The sequence below is a fragment of the Mytilus edulis genome, chromosome 12, assembly GCF_963676685.1.
Source record: "Mytilus edulis chromosome 12, xbMytEdul2.2, whole genome shotgun sequence".
In the NCBI taxonomy this organism is placed as follows: Eukaryota; Metazoa; Mollusca; class Bivalvia; order Mytilida; family Mytilidae; genus Mytilus; species Mytilus edulis.
Window position 1 is genome coordinate 457,928 of NC_092355.1, and position 19,819 is coordinate 477,746.

At 31.7% G+C, this 19,819-nt stretch overlaps 1 protein-coding gene across 1 annotated transcript in view; it reads left to right on the top strand.

Moving 5' to 3' along the window:
- LOC139499377 (lysine-specific histone demethylase 2-like) overlaps positions 1-19,819 on the top strand; it is a 46,851-nt gene that overhangs the window by 10,489 nt on the left and 16,543 nt on the right. The window contains exons 5-16 of the mRNA XM_071288060.1: positions 735-954; positions 1,879-1,920; positions 2,499-2,658; positions 9,893-10,071; positions 11,293-11,472; positions 12,709-12,786; positions 13,745-13,879; positions 15,837-16,268; positions 16,581-16,652; positions 17,988-18,104; positions 18,957-19,085; positions 19,662-19,793. Of these exons, the coding sequence (XP_071144161.1) occupies positions 735-954; positions 1,879-1,920; positions 2,499-2,658; positions 9,893-10,071; positions 11,293-11,472; positions 12,709-12,786; positions 13,745-13,879; positions 15,837-16,268; positions 16,581-16,652; positions 17,988-18,104; positions 18,957-19,085; positions 19,662-19,793 (1,876 nt within the window). The remainder of the gene's footprint in view (positions 1-734; positions 955-1,878; positions 1,921-2,498; positions 2,659-9,892; positions 10,072-11,292; positions 11,473-12,708; positions 12,787-13,744; positions 13,880-15,836; positions 16,269-16,580; positions 16,653-17,987; positions 18,105-18,956; positions 19,086-19,661; positions 19,794-19,819) is intronic.

Here is a 19,819-nt window from a genome sequence, read left to right on the forward strand (position 1 = left end):
AAATTTTCTTGCATTCGTCTGCCATTGACCGATTTCTAAACTACGGATCTGAACCGGACCAGCTATGACCGAAATCCGTTCTTTTACAATAATTACTACGGACGCACGGATGGAACAGCTGACAGAAGAATATTGATCCCAAAGGGAAAAATTACGCATTCCACACGCATTAAGAGACTTTTGGTTACATCTTATTGATTGGTGTATATAATTCCCTATATTTTTTATGGATTGTTTCAAACTTTTGATTAAAATTGCTCAACTCTGAGACTATTATACTAATATCAATATATTATGGCCCAGCTTAATAACTTTTATATTTTTTTTATGAGAAACACTGAATTTCAGACACAAGATAATTTTTAATTAAATTGTATTTGAAATATTATAATTTCTTTACTTTTTTTAAAATAATTTTTTTTTTTTTTTAGTGCTAGATATTTTTTTTTTTATTGTAATTTTTTTACTCAGATATGAATTGAACAATATAAAAAGAACATTATTTACATATGGCCCTTTATACTATTGTAAAATCCAAACATTGTAGCGCACCGCTTGAATGAGCACTTCTCTTTCAAATCTCACCACTTCTCCCTATCAGTTTCAAAAAGAGAAGTCACTTCTCCCTATAAATCTGAAGTAGGGTGAGCCCTGGAATAGAAATCTCATGGCAGTTCCTTGTTTTCATGTGTTTTCAGATTTATTGTTGTTTATTCCACATTTTATCATTTCAGCCACAAAGATGGATATGCTGTGTTTGCTCTATGGAAAAGAAAATGGAGTACGTACGGGACGACAGACCCTAATATAAAGGCTTTCATGATGGACACTATGTTACCTTACTGGGCTCAGTGTACACAGTGTCAGAAATGGAGACAGATGTCTAAAGATTCTAACATATCACCTGACTTCCTTAAAAAATATGTTTGTGGCATGTCTACTAGTGGTATTACGGTACATTAGGCCCTAAAAAATAGAATTTTTAGTTTTCCCTAACCCTACCTACCTGCGAAAATATCAGCCTACTCAAAATCCTTTATCTTGTTTATTGACCTGATGTGAAAAACTTTTTTTAATCAGATAGGCATGAAGACTAATAAACATTTGACACTTCAATTTCTCTTTACTGGAGAGAAAAAGAAAATGTCTCCCTACCTACTTAATATCTCTACCTTTGGGTAGGGTTAGTGAAAACCAAAATATATTTAAGTGTGGCCTTATTGAAGTTAACAGTAATGTACATTTTTACTAGTAAATATTAGTTACATATCAAGTATATAGATAAACTATTTAAGTATTATCAACGACTGCCTTTGTAAAAATAAGATGTGGTATGATTGCTAACTCTCCACGCAAGACCAAATCATGTAGAATCTTATACACAGTTCAGTGTACAGCCTTCAACAATGAAGAAACCCAATACCGTATAGTGAGGTTTAAGAGGCCTTGAAAAATGAAAAAAATTACCAAGAAAACTATTGGCATGATTTATGTACGAAATAATAAAAAAATAAATATAATCAGCAAAAAATGATAACTGTTAAAATACAAGCTTCTGACAGGCCCTTACAGAATATGACACAGTTAAACATCTTAAACGTTGCTAGACCTCCAAAAAAACAAAATTAACTGTATACATACTTAAAGCTCTAAAATGCTCTTTGACAATAGTTTCTACAGCTACATAATTGTGAAAAGAGTACCATTTATTTTGAATATGTTTAATAAAAAATGAAGTATCTTTAAAATGTTTAAGTTAATCATTAAAATGAAAATTGATTATAATGAACATGTACCATGATGAATAATCAATAAAACAAAGTACATTCATTGAACAAAATGTAAAGTTTTCTTTTCTAATTTATTTTTTTCCTACAGAAATCCAGCCAGACAAATTCCTGTGACAGTCCAGAGGATTATGTAAGTAAATTTTAAGCTATGAAGGGAACACATGTCACCCAAAACACAATACACTAGCAAGTAAAGCTATGAACAAGATGAAGAGAACACATGTCACAGTTTTAGATAAACAATATAATTTTTTGTTTCTAGATAAAAAATATTTTTTTTGTTTCTAGATAAAAATATTAGATTTTTTTAACTAGATAATTCTTTCTATTTGTTTTTGTTAGGTTGATCTGGCTAACTTTCTATTTGGTTTTGTTAGAGAGTAGAGTATATAGATATAGGAAGATGTGGTGTCAACTCTCAATCCAAATAACAATTTTAGAAAAAGTAAACCATTATAGGTCAATGTACAGCCTTCAACACAGAGTCTTGGCTCACACCGAACAACAAGCTATAAAGGGCCTCAAAATTACTAGTGTAAAACCAATCAAACGGGAAAACCAACGGTCTAATCTATATAAAAAAAAACGAGAAACGAGAAACACGTATAAATTACATAAACAAATGACAACTACTGTACATCAGATTCCTGACTAAGGACACTATATATGATAAGGTTGATCTTGCTAACATTCTATTTGTTTTTGTAGAGAATAGAGTATACCAAAGATTATAATTGGATATCACAGTTGATAGCACCACCATACTTGAAGAACTCCCCAGCTTTCCCGTTCCTGTCATCTTATTTCCCTGATTGTGTAGGAATGTCTGCCACTGACATGGAAGTCTTCAGCCAATCTAAAGCTCCAGGTTAGGCCAAATAAAAAAAGTATTTGGGTTTCCTATTTCCCTACCTACCCTCTATTAAAGATATGCCAGCCTATTTATCTCCCTTTGTAACTTTTGTTTAATTTCAGATATGCCAGCCTATTTATCTCCCTTTATAACTTTTGTATAATTTCAGATATGCCAGCCTATTTATCTCCCTTTATAACTTTTGTTTAATTTCAGATATGCCAGCCTATCTATCTCCCTTTATAACTTTTGTGTAATTTCAGATATGCCAGTCTATTTATCTCCCTTTGTAACTTTTGTTTAATTTCAGATATGCCAGCCTATTTATCTCCCTTTATAACTTTTGTGTAATTTCAGATATGCCAGTCTATTTATCTCCCTTTGTAACTTTTGTATAATTTTAGATATGTCAGCCTATTTATCTCCCTTTGTAACTTTTATATAATTTTAGATATGCCAGCCTATTTATTTCCCTTTGTAACTTTTGTATAATTTTAGATATGCCAGCCTATTTATCTCCCTTTGTAACTTTTGTATAATTTTAAATATGCCAGCCTATTTATCTCCCTTTGTAACATTTGTATAATTTTAAATATGTCAGCCTATTTATCTCCCTTTGTAACTTTTGTATAATTTCAGATATGTCTGTCTATTTATCTCCCTTTGTAACTTTTGTATAATTTCAGATATGTCTGTCTATTTATCTCCCTTTGTAACTTTTGTATAATTTCAGATATGCCAGCCTATTTATCTCCCTTTGTAACTTTTGTATAATTTCAGATATGCCAGCCTATTTATCTCCCTTTGTAACTTTTGTATAATTTCAGATATGTCTGTCTATTTATCTCCCTTTGTAACTTTTGTATAATTTCAGATATGTCAGCCTATTTATCTCCCTTTGTAACTTTTGTATAATTTCAGATATGCCAGCCTATTTATCTCCCTTTGTAACTTTTGTATAATTTCAGATATGCCTGCCTATTTATTTCCCTTTGTAACTTTTGTATAATTTCAGATATGCCAGCCTATTTATCTCCCTTTGTAACTTTTGTATAATTTCAGATATGCCAGCCTATTTATTTCCCTTTGTAACTTTTGTATAATTTCAGATATGCCAGCCTATTTATCTCCCTTTGTAACTTTTGTATAATTATACCCCCGCTTTAAAAAAGGGGGGTATACTGTTTTACCTCTGTCTGTCAGTCCGTCCGTCCGTCAGTCAGTCCGTCAGTCAGTCCGTCAGTCAGTCCGTCAGTCAGTCCGTCCCATGAAACTTTCGTCACATTTTTCTCAGGAACTACACATCCACCCTTTCTGTAATTTGGTATCAACATTTATATATGTCAGCCACACCGTGTGATGCGTTTTCAGATTCATCACTTGACAACTTCCTGTTTACCGAACACTTGTCTGATTTTACACATGATAGCCAAGTTGAAAATTTTCGTCACATTTTTCTACGGAACTACAATACAAGGATTTCTGAAATTTGGTTTCAGGATTTATATAAGTCAGCTATACCGTGTGATGCGTTTTCAGATTCATCACTCGACAACTTCCTGTTTACCGAACACTTGTATGATTTTACACATGATAGCCAAGTTGAAAATTTTCGTCACATTTTTCTCAGGAACTACAATACAAGGATTTCTGAAATTTGGTTTCAGGATTTATATAAGTCAGCTATACCGTGTGATGCGTTTTCAGATTCATCACTCGACTACTTCCTGTTTACCGAACACTTGTATGATTCTACACATGATAGCCAAGTTGAAAATTTCGTCATATTTTTCTCAGGAACTACAATACAAGGATTTCTGAAATTTGGTTTCAGGATTTATATAACTCAGCTATACCGTGTGATGTGTTTTCAGATTCATCACTCGACTACTTCCTGTTTACCGAACACTTGTATGATTCTACACATGATAACCAAGTTAAAAATTTTCGTCACATTTTTCTCAGGAACTACAATACAAGGATTTCTGAAATTTGGTTTCAGGATTTTTATAAGTCAGCTATACCGTGTGATGCGTTTTCAGATTCATCACTTGTATGATTTTACACATGATAGCCAAGTTGAAAATTTTCGTCACATTTTTCTCAGGAACTACAATACAAGGATTTCTGAAATTTGGTTTCAGGATTTATATAAGTCAGCTATACCGTGTGATGCGTTTTCAGATTCATCACTCGACTACTTCCTGTTTACCGAACACTTGTATGATTCTACACATGATAGCCAAGTTGAAAATTTCGTCACATTTTTCTCAGGAACTACAATACAAGGATTTCTGAAATTTGGTTTCAGGATTTATATAACTCAGCTATACCGTGTGATGCGTTTTCAGATTCATCACTCGACTACTTCCTGTTTACCGAACACTTGCATATTTTTACACTATTAATATTATCCACTTGCGGCGGGGGTATCATCAGTGAGCAGTAGCTCGCAGTTTCACTTGTTTTAAATATGTCAGCCTATTTATCCCCCTTTGTAACTTTTGTATAATTTCAGATATGTCTGTCTATTTATCTCCCTTTATAACTTTTGTTTAATTTCAGATATGCCAGCCTATTTATCTCCCTTTATAACTTTTGTATAATTTCAGATATGCCAGCCTATTTATCTGCCTTTGTAACTTTTGTATAATTTCAGATATGCCAGTCTATTTATCTCCCTTTGTAACTTTTGTATAATTTCAGATATGCCAGCCTATTTATCTCCCTTTGTAACTTTTGTATAATTTTAGATATGCCAGCCTATTTATCTCCCTTTATAACTTTTGTATAATTTCAGATATGCCATCCTATTTATCTCCCTTTGTAACTTTTGTGTAATTTCAGATATGCTAGCCTATTTATCTCCCTTTGTAACTTTTGTATAATTTCAGATATGCCAGCCTATTTATCTCCCTTTGTAACTTTTGTATAATATCAGATATGCCAGCCTATTTATCTCCCTTTGTAACTTTTGTATAATTTCAGATATGCCAGCCTATTTATTTCCCTTCAAAACTTTTGTATAATTTCAGATATGCCAGTCTATTTATCTCCCTTTGTAACTTTTGTATAATTTTAGATATGCTAGTCTATTTATCTCTCTTTGTAACTTTTGTATAATTTCAGATATGCCAGCAGATTTATCTCCCTTTGTAACTTTTGTATAATTTCAGATATGCCAGCCTATTTATCTCCCTTTGTAACTTTTGTATAATTTCAGATATGCTAGTCTATTTATCTCCCTTTATAACTTTTGTATAATTTCAGATATGCCAGTCTATTTATCTCCCTTTGTAACTTTTGTATAATTTCAGATATGCCAGCCTATTTATTTCCCTTCATAACTTTTGTATAATTTTAGATATGCCAGCCTATTTATTTCCCTTTATAACTTTTGTATAATTTCAGATATGCCAGCTACTTTATCTCCCTTTGTAACTTTTGTATAATTTCAGATATGTCGGCCTATTTATCTCCCTTTGTAACTTTTGTATAATTTCAGATATGCCAGCCTATTTATCTCCCTTTGTAACTTTTGTATAATTTCAGATATGCCAGCCTATTTATCTTCCTTTGTAACTTTTGTATAATTTCAGATATGTCGGCCTATTTATCTCCCTTTGTAACTTTTGTATAATTTCAGATATGCCAGCCTTTTTATCTCCCTTTGTAACTTTTGTATAATTTCAGATATGCCAGCCTATTTATCTCCCTTTGTAACTTTTGTATAATTTCAGATATGCCAGCCTATTTATCTCCCTTTGTAACTTTTGTATAATTTCAGATATGTCGGCCTATTTATCTCCCTTTGTAACTTTTTTATAATTTCAGATATGCCAGCCTATTTATCTCCCTTTGTAACTTTTGTATAATTTCAGATATGCCAGCCTATTTATCTCCCTTTGTAACTTTTGTATAATTTCAGATATGCCAGCCTTTTTATCTCCCTTTGTAACTTTTGTATAATTTCAGATATGCCAGCCTATTTATCTCCCTTTGTAACTTTTGTATAATTTCAGATATGCCAGCCTATTTATCTCCCTTCATAACTTTTGTATAATTTTAGATATGCCAGCCTATTTATTTCCCTTTGTAACTGTTGTATAATTTCAGATATGCCAGCCTATTTATCTCCCTTCATAACTTTTGTATAATTTTAGATATGCCAGCCTATTTATTTCCCTTCATAACTTTTGTATAATTTTAGATATGCCAGCCTATTTATCTCCCTTTATAACTTTTGTATAATTTCAGATATACCAGTCTATTTATTTCCCTTTGTAACTTTTGTATAATTTCAGATATGCCAGCCTATTTATCTCCCTTCATAACTTTTGTATAATTTTAGATATGCCAGCCTATTTATTCCCCTTCATAACTTTTGTATAATTTTAGATATGCCAGTCTATTTATCTCCCTTTGTAACTTTTGTATAATTTTAGATATGCCAGCCTATTTATCTCCCTTCATAACTTTTGTATAATTTTAGATATGCCAGCCTATTTATTTCCCTTCATAACTTTTGTATAATTTTAGATATGCCAGTCTATTTATCTCCCTTTGTAACTTTTGTATAATTTCAGATATGCCAGCCTATTTATCTCCCTTCATAACTTTTGTATAATTTTAGATATGCCAGCCTATTTATTTCCCTTCATAACTTTTGTATAATTTTAGATATGCCAGCCTATTTATCTCCCTTTATAACTTTTGTATAATTTCAGATATACCAGTCTATTTATCTCCCTTTGTAACTTTTGTATAATTTCAGATATGCCAGCCTATTTATCTCCCTTCATAATTTTTGTATAATTTTAGATATGCCAGCCTATTTATTTCCCTTTATAACTTTTGTATAATTTCAGATATGCCAGCCTATTTATCTCCCTTTATAACTTTTGTATAATTTCAGATATGCCAGCCTATTTATTTCCCTTTGTAACTTTTTTATAATTTCAGATATGCCAGCCTATTTATCTCCCTTTGTAACTTTTGTATAATTTCAGATATGCCAGCCTATTTATCTCCCTTTGTAACTTTTGTGTAATTTCAGATATGCCAGCCTATTTATCTCCCTTTGTAACTTTTGTACAATTTCAGATATGCCAGACTATTTATCTCCCTTTGTAACTTTTGTATAATTCCAGATATGCAAGCCTTTTTATCTCCCTTTGTAACTTTTGTATAATTCCAGATATGCAAGCCTTTTTATCTCCCTTTGTAACTTTTGTATAACTTCAGATATGCCAACTTATTTATCTCTAACTTTTGTATAATTTCAGATATGCCAGCTACTTTATCTCCCTTTGTAACTTTTGTATAATTTCAGATATGTCGGCCTATTTATCTCCCTTTGTAACTTTTGTATAATTTCAGATATGTCAGCCTATTTATCTCCCTTTGTAACTTTTGTATAATTTCAGATAATCCAGCCTATTCAATTTCCTTTGTAACTTTTGTATAATTTCAGATTTACAAGCCTATATATCTCCCTTTGTAACTTTTGTATAATTTCAGATATGCCAGCCTATTTATCTCCCTTTGTAACTTTTGTATAATTTCAGATATGCCAACTTATTTATCTCTGTAACTTTTGTATAATTTCAGATATGCCAGCCTTTTTATCTCCCTTTGTAACTTTTGTATAATTTCAGATATGCCAACTTATTTATCTCTGTAACTTTTGTATAATTCCAGATATGCAAGCCTATTTATCTCTGTAACTTTTGTATAATTCCAGATATACCAGTCTATTTATCTCCCTTTGTAACTTTTGTATAATTTCAGATATGTCGGCCTATTTATCTCCCTTTGTAACTTTTGTATAATTTCAGATATGCCAGCCTATTTATCTCCCTTTGTAACTTTTGTATAATTTCAGATATGCCAGCCTATTTATCTCCCTTTATAACTTTTGTGTAATTTCAGATATGCCAGCCTATTTATCTCCCTTTATAACTTTTGTATAATTTCAGATATGTCGGCCTATTTATCTCCCTTTGTAACTTTTGTATAATTTCAGATATGCCAGCCTATTTATCTCCCTTTGTAACTTTTGTATAATTTCAGATATGCCAGCCTATTTATCTCCCTTTATAACTTTTGTGTAATTTCAGATATGCCAGTCTATTTATCTCCCTTTATAACTTTTGTATAATTTCAGATATGCCAGCCTATTTATCTCCCTTTATAACTTTTGTATAATTTCAGATATGTCAGCCTATTTATCTCCCTTCGTTACTTTTGTATAATTTCAGATATGCCAGCCTATTTATCTCCCTTTATAACTTTTGTATAATTTCTGATATGCCAGTTTATTTATCTCCCTTTATAACTTTTGTATAATTTCAGATATGCCAGCCTATTTATCTCCCTTTATAACTTTTGTATAATTTCTGATATGCCAGTTTATTTATCTCCCTTTATAACTTTTGTATAATTTCAGATATGCCAGTCTATTTATCTCCCTTTATAACTTTTGTTTAAGGGTGCAATCAACAGTTTTTTACGTGACGTCATTCTGTAACAGGGCATGTAATAGTGGACCCATCATGCAGAAGTCAGATATTCATAGTTATATAGATATCTATACATCAATGGAAAGATAATTCTATGAACTTTCTGAATAAATAAAAAAAAATCCAACATCTCTTGTTTAAACATGCAAATTGGTACAAGTTATCAGCTGGAAATTAGGCATTTTCCCCCTAAAAAACCTTAAAAACAGACCACCTTTGGACACGCGGATCAGTAACCTGTGCATATATTTGAGATTTCTTATAATATGAATTTCGAAGAGCTTATCCGGCTGATTTAAGAAAATGTAGTTTCAGCCTACGTTCGCCTGCTCCGAAAGGAGCTATCTTACCTGACAAATCAAAGTGCTTTTTGCAACAGGTGAAAATCAGCTGTTTATGGAGTTGCCTCCCATATAGTAGGAAGTCACAAAAACATTTTTTTTTTTTTAAATCTTGACAAAAGTGGCATTTTAATTGAACTTCAATATATGTTTTTCACATTGAACATAAAAAACAATCAACTTTTTCATTTAGTGGTATATAAATAGCAGGGAATTCCATCAGTATGTAAATCTCACTGGGGAAATACCCCTAGTTTTTAGTACGAAACTGTTTATAGCACCCATAATTTCAGATATGCCAGCCTATTTATCTCCCTTTATAACTTTTGTATAATTTCAGATATGCCAGCCTATTTATCTCCCTTTGTAACTTTTGTATAATTTCAGATATGCCAGCCTATTTATCTCCCTTTGTAACCAGTGACCAGTCTGAACCAGCCAGATGTTTTCAGCCAGGAGCTATGGATGAATTAGAACAAGCAGAGTTTCCTGAGTTTTCTAAAATTCCCACACTTTATTTAGCTATCAGAAATATTTGTGTGACTTTGTGGAACTTGAATCCAAAGGTAGAAACATAACAAGTTCTATTTTTTTTCTTTAAATGAAGATATAACACTTCTTTTATACATTTATAAAATCATTAGTGATATTCATGGAAACAATTTCATAGTTTTGTAGGCTTATATAAGGTAGGAAAGACTACATCAAAAGCAGCTTTTGAATTTTGTTTTATTCAAAAAGCTTGTCACATTTTGTGTTTGACTGGGCATGGTCACCGTATCTTAAAAAAGACATCTGCAAACTGGAATATGTACAAAGAAGGGCCACAAAACTGGTAAAACATATTTGTCATCTTAATCATGAAGACAGGCTACGTTCATTGGGTTTGCCAACCTTGGAATATCGTAGGGATATGAATGATATGATACAAGTCTACAAAGAGTTGCATGGTATAGATGACATCGACTGGATGAGCCTGTTTACTTTAGCACCATCTAACAATACTAAAGGTCACTCATTAAATCTTTTTAAAAAAACAGTGTAAGACCACACATAGACTAAATACTTTTTCAATAAGAGTAGTGGATCAGTGGAATAACCTGTCGGATTTAACGGTGACGGCAAAGACTCTGAATAATTTTAAGTCTGCATTAAATTGTGAAAATTGGAACCCATATAAATTCATATGTTCGTGTTAAGTGTTTCAGCTGCGCACACCTAAATAAGTAATTTTTGATAAGTTTAATATATTATATAGATAAGAAATCATATACGACAATCCAAGATGAGGGGTCAGTAGAAGCCTTTGGCTTATGTAACGACCCAAAGATAAAGGTATAAAGCTTTTAGTAACTTGAATTTAATTCTTGATTATTGAGCAGATGATGAATAAAAAATGTCCTTGTTTGCCTACAAACTTTGGTATATTAGAGGAGTTTGTGTGTTAAACTTTTCAGTTACATATCCTAGGGTGGATGTAGAGGGGGAGTAGAAAGGAATCTGACCCCCCCTCTAAAACCTACACAATGCTCTTCAACTTCATACTTTTTTTGGATTTCAATTTATCGAGCGTTATATTGATGATGAGTTTTTGTAGACTAATCGCTCGTCTTGCGCAAATACAAAATTTCAATCCTGGAAAATATCTATGATTTTTTTTTTGTAAACATCAAATGGACATATACAACTATACATGTCCAAAAATTTAGTTTCCCTTCCTAGCTACTACAAATATAATGGAATAACACTCACTTGCTTTTAAAAATACATATTTTGTATGTTTACAGAAATGGTTATCGCATGAGAGATGTGGACCTTTTATCATTTGCCGTGGGATGACACGTATCTGGTGTATAAATAGCCTGAGTAACGTATTATGGCATCTGACAAGACGAGGCCTCATCAACTTTGGTCTGTTGTCGTTACCAAGAGAAATAGACTTTATGCCCAAAGATATACTACCTCAGGTTTGGTTTACAAAATAAGACTGAAATAATAATTTTGCCTTTTTTCTTATGCTTTTGTCTGATCTTTTGTTAAAAAACAAGCAAAATGGTTTAAGCCGTATCATAGTATTACCAAAAATTCAGACTTTTTGTATTGATTTCAATTGGAATTGTTGAATACTGTAAACCCCTTATTTTTCATGAGCGATTTACTTTGGTGAGTAGAAAAATAACACGAATATAAATCGTCGCTAATATGTAAAACTTGGATCTTTTTTTTTAATTAAACTGCATCAAATAAATGAGAAAAATCGCTAAATTAAATCACAGCAAAATGGTATAGAGAGGTCAAAACACAAAAATAAGTTGGTTTACAGTAATTGACAAAAATGCAAGTTGATTATTTAAGGATTGATCAAGAAATGTGTCAGGCAATGATGTCAAATTAATGTAAAATGTAAATCTATTTTTGCTAGACTTTTCCTGTCACATATCTAGCAATGATGTTAACATGGCAAAATTTTTAGAATTAACAGTTAGCTGTAAATGTTTTACATACATCAATCAACAAAAAGACTGAAACCAATTGATAAAATATAACGAAAGACATCCAGGAGTCTGAAATTTGGTCTTCAGCAATACAAAGATTCTATGCAATATGTTGATTTATAATTGAGTTCTTGTCAAAAAGTTTTAAAAAAAAATAATGATTAAAGAGACAAGCACAGATCATAATAAAACAGTAAATTTTATAAACAACAACAAAAAACATAAAATAGTAGAAATGACAACCTCTGACAATCATGTCTTTAGGGGCAAATCCAGCCATTGAAAAAAAAGGGGGAGGGTCCAACTATATGTCCCCATTCAAATGCATTGATCGTCCAAAAAAATAAAAAGGTGTGTTGGAACCGCAGCAACCTCCCCTGGATCTGCCATTGGTTTTATGCATAGTGTTGGTATCTGAAACATATACGTTTTCTAATGATTAACTTGTTCATTATAAATGTATGTGGGAGGTAAGGAAGAGACATTCAAAACATCCCAACAACCAAGAATCATTTTTTAGTTTAATTTTTAAAAATGGTAACAATAGATACATACTGAAAAAAGACCCATGACCCCACATTCATTAATTAAACTTCCTTTCCTACCCTCCCACATACATTTTGATTGCATAGCCCTAATAAAAAGATATAAGCATTCTATGTACACTTAATTTTTAGACTAGTCTAAATGTACCATTATATTTTTCAGGACAATCATGTATTAATTATAGGAGCAGGAGTTTCTGGTCTATCAGCGGCACATCAACTTAATCATTTTGGTGTAAAGGTACTTTTATGATAATATAAATGGTTTTATATATGATATCAATATTCAGAGGTGAAAGCTCTTTCTTATTTCATGAATTGTATTCTAATATGCCGTCCTTAGTATGCTTTTTAAACAAAGCCGTGTTCTACATTCTAATTAGCACAAAATATGTTTGACACAAATTTACTGTTTATATTTTCGTTATTTTCATTTTTATATCAATAAAAGATATACATTTTAGCAGCTTACATAAACACTTAATGTAAAATATGGACAAATATAATGCCTACCCATGTTTAAATGTGCACAGAGCATGACATGAATTAAATATTTCTAAATCCTGAAATGTGGTACATAACACTACAATAGGATATCTCTGTAAAAGTCAGTTGAAAGTTGCACTTTGTAAATACAGCTATTTCTCAAAACACGCCTCTTTTGGGTAGATCTTGAATATTCATAGAAAATTAATTTTGTTTACATTCTGCCCTAGTTATGCTCTCTGTGTTCCATCTCACAGAGACATAACTTTGGAATGTTACCAGTAAATAATCATGTGCATATTGTTTACATTGAAATCTGTGGTAACCTTTCATTCGTGGTAGTGGTAGTTAAGAAAATTAGTGTTAGTTTAAACTCGGAGAAGTTCAGGGCATATAATCGTTGAAAATATGCTGCAAAGCCCTATATTTTGACCTATGGAAAAAATTGTGATACAAATTAAATGAACTTTCAATTCTAGGATAAGATTTTTTTTCAAAACTTCATAGTAAAAGTGGTACAGTTTTAGCCGTAAAAGCGAAATTGCATTGTCAATATTTACAGAAATGCAACCTGAAGGTTTTATTTACTTTCTATTGTAAAAGAAATATTAAGCTTCTCAATGGTCAAAAAAGTCAAACAACTATATGTCTAAGGAAAATTTTCAGATAAAGTGTGTGGTCAAGTGAACTTATGAAACTTGGTTATATTTCAGACAACAATATTAGAAGCTAAGGACAGAATTGGGGGCAGAATCCATGACGACTGTTCCTTAGGTTTGACTGTAGGTAAAGGAGCCCAGATCATCAATGGTTGTGATAATAATCCACTGATAGTACTCAGTCATCAGGTAAATAGGTTTTACTGTAATCCATGATGACTGTTCCTTAGGTTTGACCTTAGGTAAAGGAGCTCAGATCATCAATGGTTGTGATAATAATCCACTGATTGGACTCAGTCATCGGGTAAATAGGTTTTACTGTAATCCATGATGACTGTTCCTTAGGTTTGACTGTAGGTAAAGGAGCCCAGACCATCAATGGTTGTGATAATAATCCACTGATTGTACTCAGTCATCAGGAAAATGGGTTTTACTGTAATCCATGACAACTGTTCTTTAGGTTTGACTGTAGGTAAAGGAGCCCAGATCATCAATGGTTGTGATAATAATCCACTGATTGTACTCAGTCATCAGGTAAATAGGTTTTACTGTAATCCATGACAACTGTTCCTTAGGTTTGACCTCAATTTGGGACACTATTTTTAAAACACTTCAGTGTCTTCTTCAGTCGATTCAATTAGTTGATGTCAAAGATTTGAACTGATTTAGTCATTACAGAAACCAAGCTTAAATATGAAAAATTTATCAAATATGCCATAAAATAATGTCATTTTTTCAGATGTTTTTGTCAAAATGAAAATAGTTTCATTCTTTATATATATGTTAAGTATTATCATCAAATGCAGCATACATTTAAATATTTAGACTGAACTCAAATGCGGCCACTTCCATTTGAGATGGAAACCCTCTAAAATTTTAAAGATTTCAGTAATTTAGCATGAATTAATAATGCTAGTACTTGATACAATGTACAAATTTGTATGTCAAAAACAACACATATTTATGTAACAGAATTAAATTGAGAATGGAAATGGGGAATGTGTCAAAGAGACAACAACCCGACCATAGAAAAAACAACAGCAGAAGGTCACCAACAGGTCTTCAATGTAGCAAGAAATTCCCGCACCCGGAGGCAACCTTCAGCTGGCCCCAAAACAAATATATACTAGTTCAGTGATAATGAACGCCATTCTAAACTCTAAATTGTACACAAGAAACTAAAATTAAAATAATGACTAACAAAGAAGTATATTACTTTCCAATAAATAGCTGACAATTTGCATTTAACAATTTTGTAAAACTGCTATATTTTGGGGCAGAAAGGGGTACACCTTTAATAATGTTATGGGTATATATTTTATAGGTACGTTTATACAACGATTATAATTTTCATTGTAGTACAAATTGTTTTATGCTTCTTTATCATGTATATAGCCTGTCAAAATCATGAATACAAATATCAATGAACAAAACTGGTATCAATGAAATTTTTTTTTATAGATTATCGTTGATCAACTCAACAAGATTGATTATCTCGCTTGAGTCGACATGGTGAAAGTGAGAAAAGTAATCGAGTAGAGTTCATTAGTTAGCCATGTGCCCCCTTAGTTTCTAGCAATAATTTTTCCTATCACTCAACTCCGTGAAGAAAGGAAATTATCAGTCAGCAAGATCAAAGGAAAATAGTGATAATCCACAGAAGTATATGGCAAAACTTTAAATGAATTTAGAGCTTAAACAAACAATAATTTTAAGGGAGGCAACTCAATAATACATTGGCTATCCTGTAGGCAGAACTTGTATAGGATTCTTGCAAAGTTGAATATTTTGATACTTCACAGGTTCTATTAAAATGCTCTAACATAAAATAATGAAAGCTAGTTACAAAATCTCAATGAGTCAGCTAGCTGGTACTTAACACAAAAAATATTTGAAAAAAATGAATATATTAGGGTTACAATAAATTGTTAATTCAGAAATTATTGCATGCATTTATTATTGTGATATTTTTTTTAAATGGACAAAATGCGAGATTAATTATTGCGATTTAAGAAAAAAATCTGCATACAAATACCAAAGTGTGAGTTCTTTTTTTTGTGATACCCACTCAGTCACGTTATTTGCATTAATAATTTAAACTTTGCAATAATTTTTGAATTTACAGTAAGACTTTTTTCCATTTTAGACTGGTGTGCATATCAAGGAGCTCAGTGAGAAGTGTTGTCTTCTACAGAAAGGAGGAGAAAAAGTGGACGAAAAAACTGACAGTCAGATGGACTTTCATTTCAATGCTATTCTAGACATTATTGCAGACTGGCGTCGAAACAAAGAAATTCTTCAGGATTTAAATCTAATGGATAAATTTCGTGAAACACATCAGCACTTTATGGACGAATCACAATTAACTTTCTCAAAACAACAAGAAACTTTACTTAACTTTCATTTTGGAAATCTAGAATATGCTTGTGGTACGAGTTTATCTAATATATCATCCATGAACTGGGATCAAAATGAAGATTACCCACAATTCTCAGGAAGGAATGTTTTAATGGCAGACGGATTTTCTACCATTTTGGATAAAATAACAGAAAATTTAGACATTGTTTACAACACAGAGGTAGGATTTTATTTATCAGTAGCGGATCCAGAACTTTTATAAGGGGGGTGGCCAGCTCCAGTCATGCTTCAGTGATTCCCTATATAACCAATTTTTCCAACAAAAATGTGTTTTCCTGAAGTAGAATTTCATGATTTCTAGAGAACAGACTTGGTTGCTTGTATTTTTTCACGTTATTATATAAAATTAGCTGACCAAGTCAGCTACCTCCATCACTTGCATGACTTGGTGTCTGTTGTCATTGTAAATTTTAAAAAAAGAAATATTATCCTATGAAACTACTATTAACTAAATCCCCTTCTTATCTTGTAGATCTCATCAATAGATTACAGTGATAAAGTAGTAGTAAAATCATCAGATGGACAAAGCTGGACAGGGGATAAGGTAGGTATGAAATACTGCTGTATATGATATAAGAGACCATTTAAGGTGGTACCTAAAACGTTGACTAAAATTACTTCGACTCATTTAATTTTAAAAAGATTTACAAAATATTGTCTTTGACCCTTTGACAAAAATATCAAAATTTCAAAAACTTTAACCAGACACATTATCTGAAGATTTTTTTTTTGTCATTATCATAATAAAACGTAGTTGAAAAAACTGTCAATATAGGTGCAATTTGGGTACCGTCACTTTAGGCAAGTTACACTGTATTGACTACTGCAGAAAAATGATTCATCAAATTGGCATGCATTTAATATATTTCAATACATTAAAACACTTTCAAACTCTTAAATGATGCACATGTAATTACTAATACAGACATGTAATATTATGACTACAATGTGTTACAATTTACAATTGACATATTTGACCTAGATACGACAACACTCATGCTGGCTGTTCAAAACCCCTGCTCTGGAAAAACACATTGCAAGTCGTTAGCTTGTAAACAAGCAAAAAAGGGAGGTCCATGGAAGAGTGTACACAAACTCTCTACACATCAGACATAGAAATTTCCTTTATTGTCCTATAAATCAGGAATGATGTAATTGCATCAATTATTTCTTAAACACTCAAACTTTTACCACAACATAGATAAGATAATATCTAATTAGTAAGATAGATGGGGTGTCTAAATTATAATTCATAGAATTTTTTAATAATTGGCCAAAATGTAGTTTATATCATGCTTTTAAAAAAAATATAAAATAAAGGATGGGTCACAGGGCTTATTTTCATGCTATGCAGACGGTGTTCAAAATTGACAGATTTTGTATAGATTATGCATGTAAACCCAATTTTCTGCAATAAAGTGTAAACTACAACATAGAATTTTGAGATCACATATGAGCTTTAATAGTATGCTTTCAGTTTAGAAAAAGAAAAAATGGGGTCACCAGACCTGTTTTCTTGCTACATAATGAAATAGGTAAATTCCTAACACATTCTATTTTAAAAGCACCTTTATCTGAATTATCTGCCCTTGCATTTGAGTTGCTTCCCCTTATGAGGCAAAGTTGGAAAAAAATATACCAAACAAAAGTTTTCTGTTATTTGTAAAATACAACCACAAATATGATAAAACATGTCATTTTCTATATTGAAATGAAATTTCTTACACATGAATTTTCTTACTACTCTCAAAATTTGCACATTCTATTAAAGATCTACACCTTGTTTTCTTGTATGTGTAAATTCAAGATGGAGGAAGACACCCTATCTACTTTAACATGCTAATACTGTATTTCACAAGTAAAAATATTTTCTATTTAGGTCATTGTGACCCTGCCTTTAGCAGTATTGAAGAATGGAATAGTCCAGTTTACTCCTCCTCTACCACAGAATAAAGTTGCGGCTATTCAACAGTTAGGTGTAGGATACATGGAGAAGGTAATTAAATTAACAGCCTATTCATATCTGGGCACGGATCAACAATTCATTTCAGGTAGGCATAATATTATACAATATACAAAAACAACATAGTCTACAATGAAAACTGTAAACACAAATGAGGGATATAGAGGATACAGAAGTCCAGTCTTAAGACAGCAGACTTTTTTTTACAAACAGAGACAAGTTTGTAAGTAACTCTTTATGACATAGTATAAGCATTCCACACATTTTAGCTTCACATGGGTTATTCAAATAATATTGTGGAATAAATCTTTTTTTGGAGGTCCATTATCGTGTCATTTTTATGTATAAAAATTTAGTTGAACTAATCTCCAACTAAACCATCGGCACGTTTTTCACATTAAAAATGAGAGACCTATCAATCCAAGTCCCAATTTGTAAAAGTTAACAATTATAGCTCAAAGTATGACCATCAACACTGAGCCTTGGCACACACTGAACAGCAAGCTATAAAGCTATAAAGGGCCCCTAAAATGACTAGTGTAAAAAACATTCAAACGGGAAAAACCAACGGTCTAATCTATATAAGAAAACAAGAAACGAGGAAACACTTATAATCCACATCAACAAAAGACAACAACTGAACATCAGGATCTCAAACTTATCTTGACATGTAAAATCACTGTTTTTTTTATTTCTTTAATTAGATACAGGAAGATGTGGTATGAGTGCCAATGAGACAACTCTCCATCCAAGTCACAATTTATAAAAGTAAACCAGTATAGGTCAAGGTACGTCCTTCAACATGGAGCCTTGGCTCACACGGAAATGTTCACAACTGCATGCTTTTGCCATCATTGTATAATATATAACTTCATAAAATTTTAGGTTGTTCTACAGTTTAAAGAAAGGTTTTGGTCAGATAAAAGTTCTCCTTCAGAGGTCTTTGGAAGAGTAGAAACTGAATTTAGTCGCAGAGGATTGTTCGGAGTATTTCATGATCTATCCAAAGAAAATGTAAGTAATTAAGGTAGCACAATACAAAGATTTTTTATCCTCAATCAGACACCTTTAAACTGATGTAATTCCACCCATCTTTCTTTAAATTTTATAAATGAGGTACCAAAAGAAAGAAGAAGGATTGTTTTTTTAAATTGTGATAGTTTCATTATGACATAATTATTACATAATTAATTGTTATGTAATTAGTTGCCATATTGTGATGTCTATACTTGAATGAATTTAGCTTCTTTGTTATTCATAGCATCCCAAAATATTTTATAGATTCTTGCACAACACAGTTTGATCTCCAAAACTGTGACTCAGATTTTTCCTATTGTATTTCATTCTCTCATAAATCTTTAATGAAGTTTGCAACATCAATTCACAAGAGACAACTAAATTCAATTGGGTATAAAATTTGTTCTATTGATGTTTTTAGAAATCTGAGACATGGTTTTGGAGTTCAAACTGCGTTGTACAAGAATCTATAAAATAATTTGGGATGCTATGAAGAACAAAGACGCTAAATTCATGTGAAACTTTATTGAATTATTATTTTTAATAATATTTGTCCATTTTAAATCTTTGCAGGCTAGTGGTAAAAGTTGTTATATCTTATCAACACATATATCTGGGGATAGTGTAGAAATTCTAAAACAGAAATCAGATGAAGAAATAATATCAATGTGTATAGAAACTCTTTCAGAACTCTTCCCTAAGAAGGTATGCATAGTACATTTCTCCTGGAA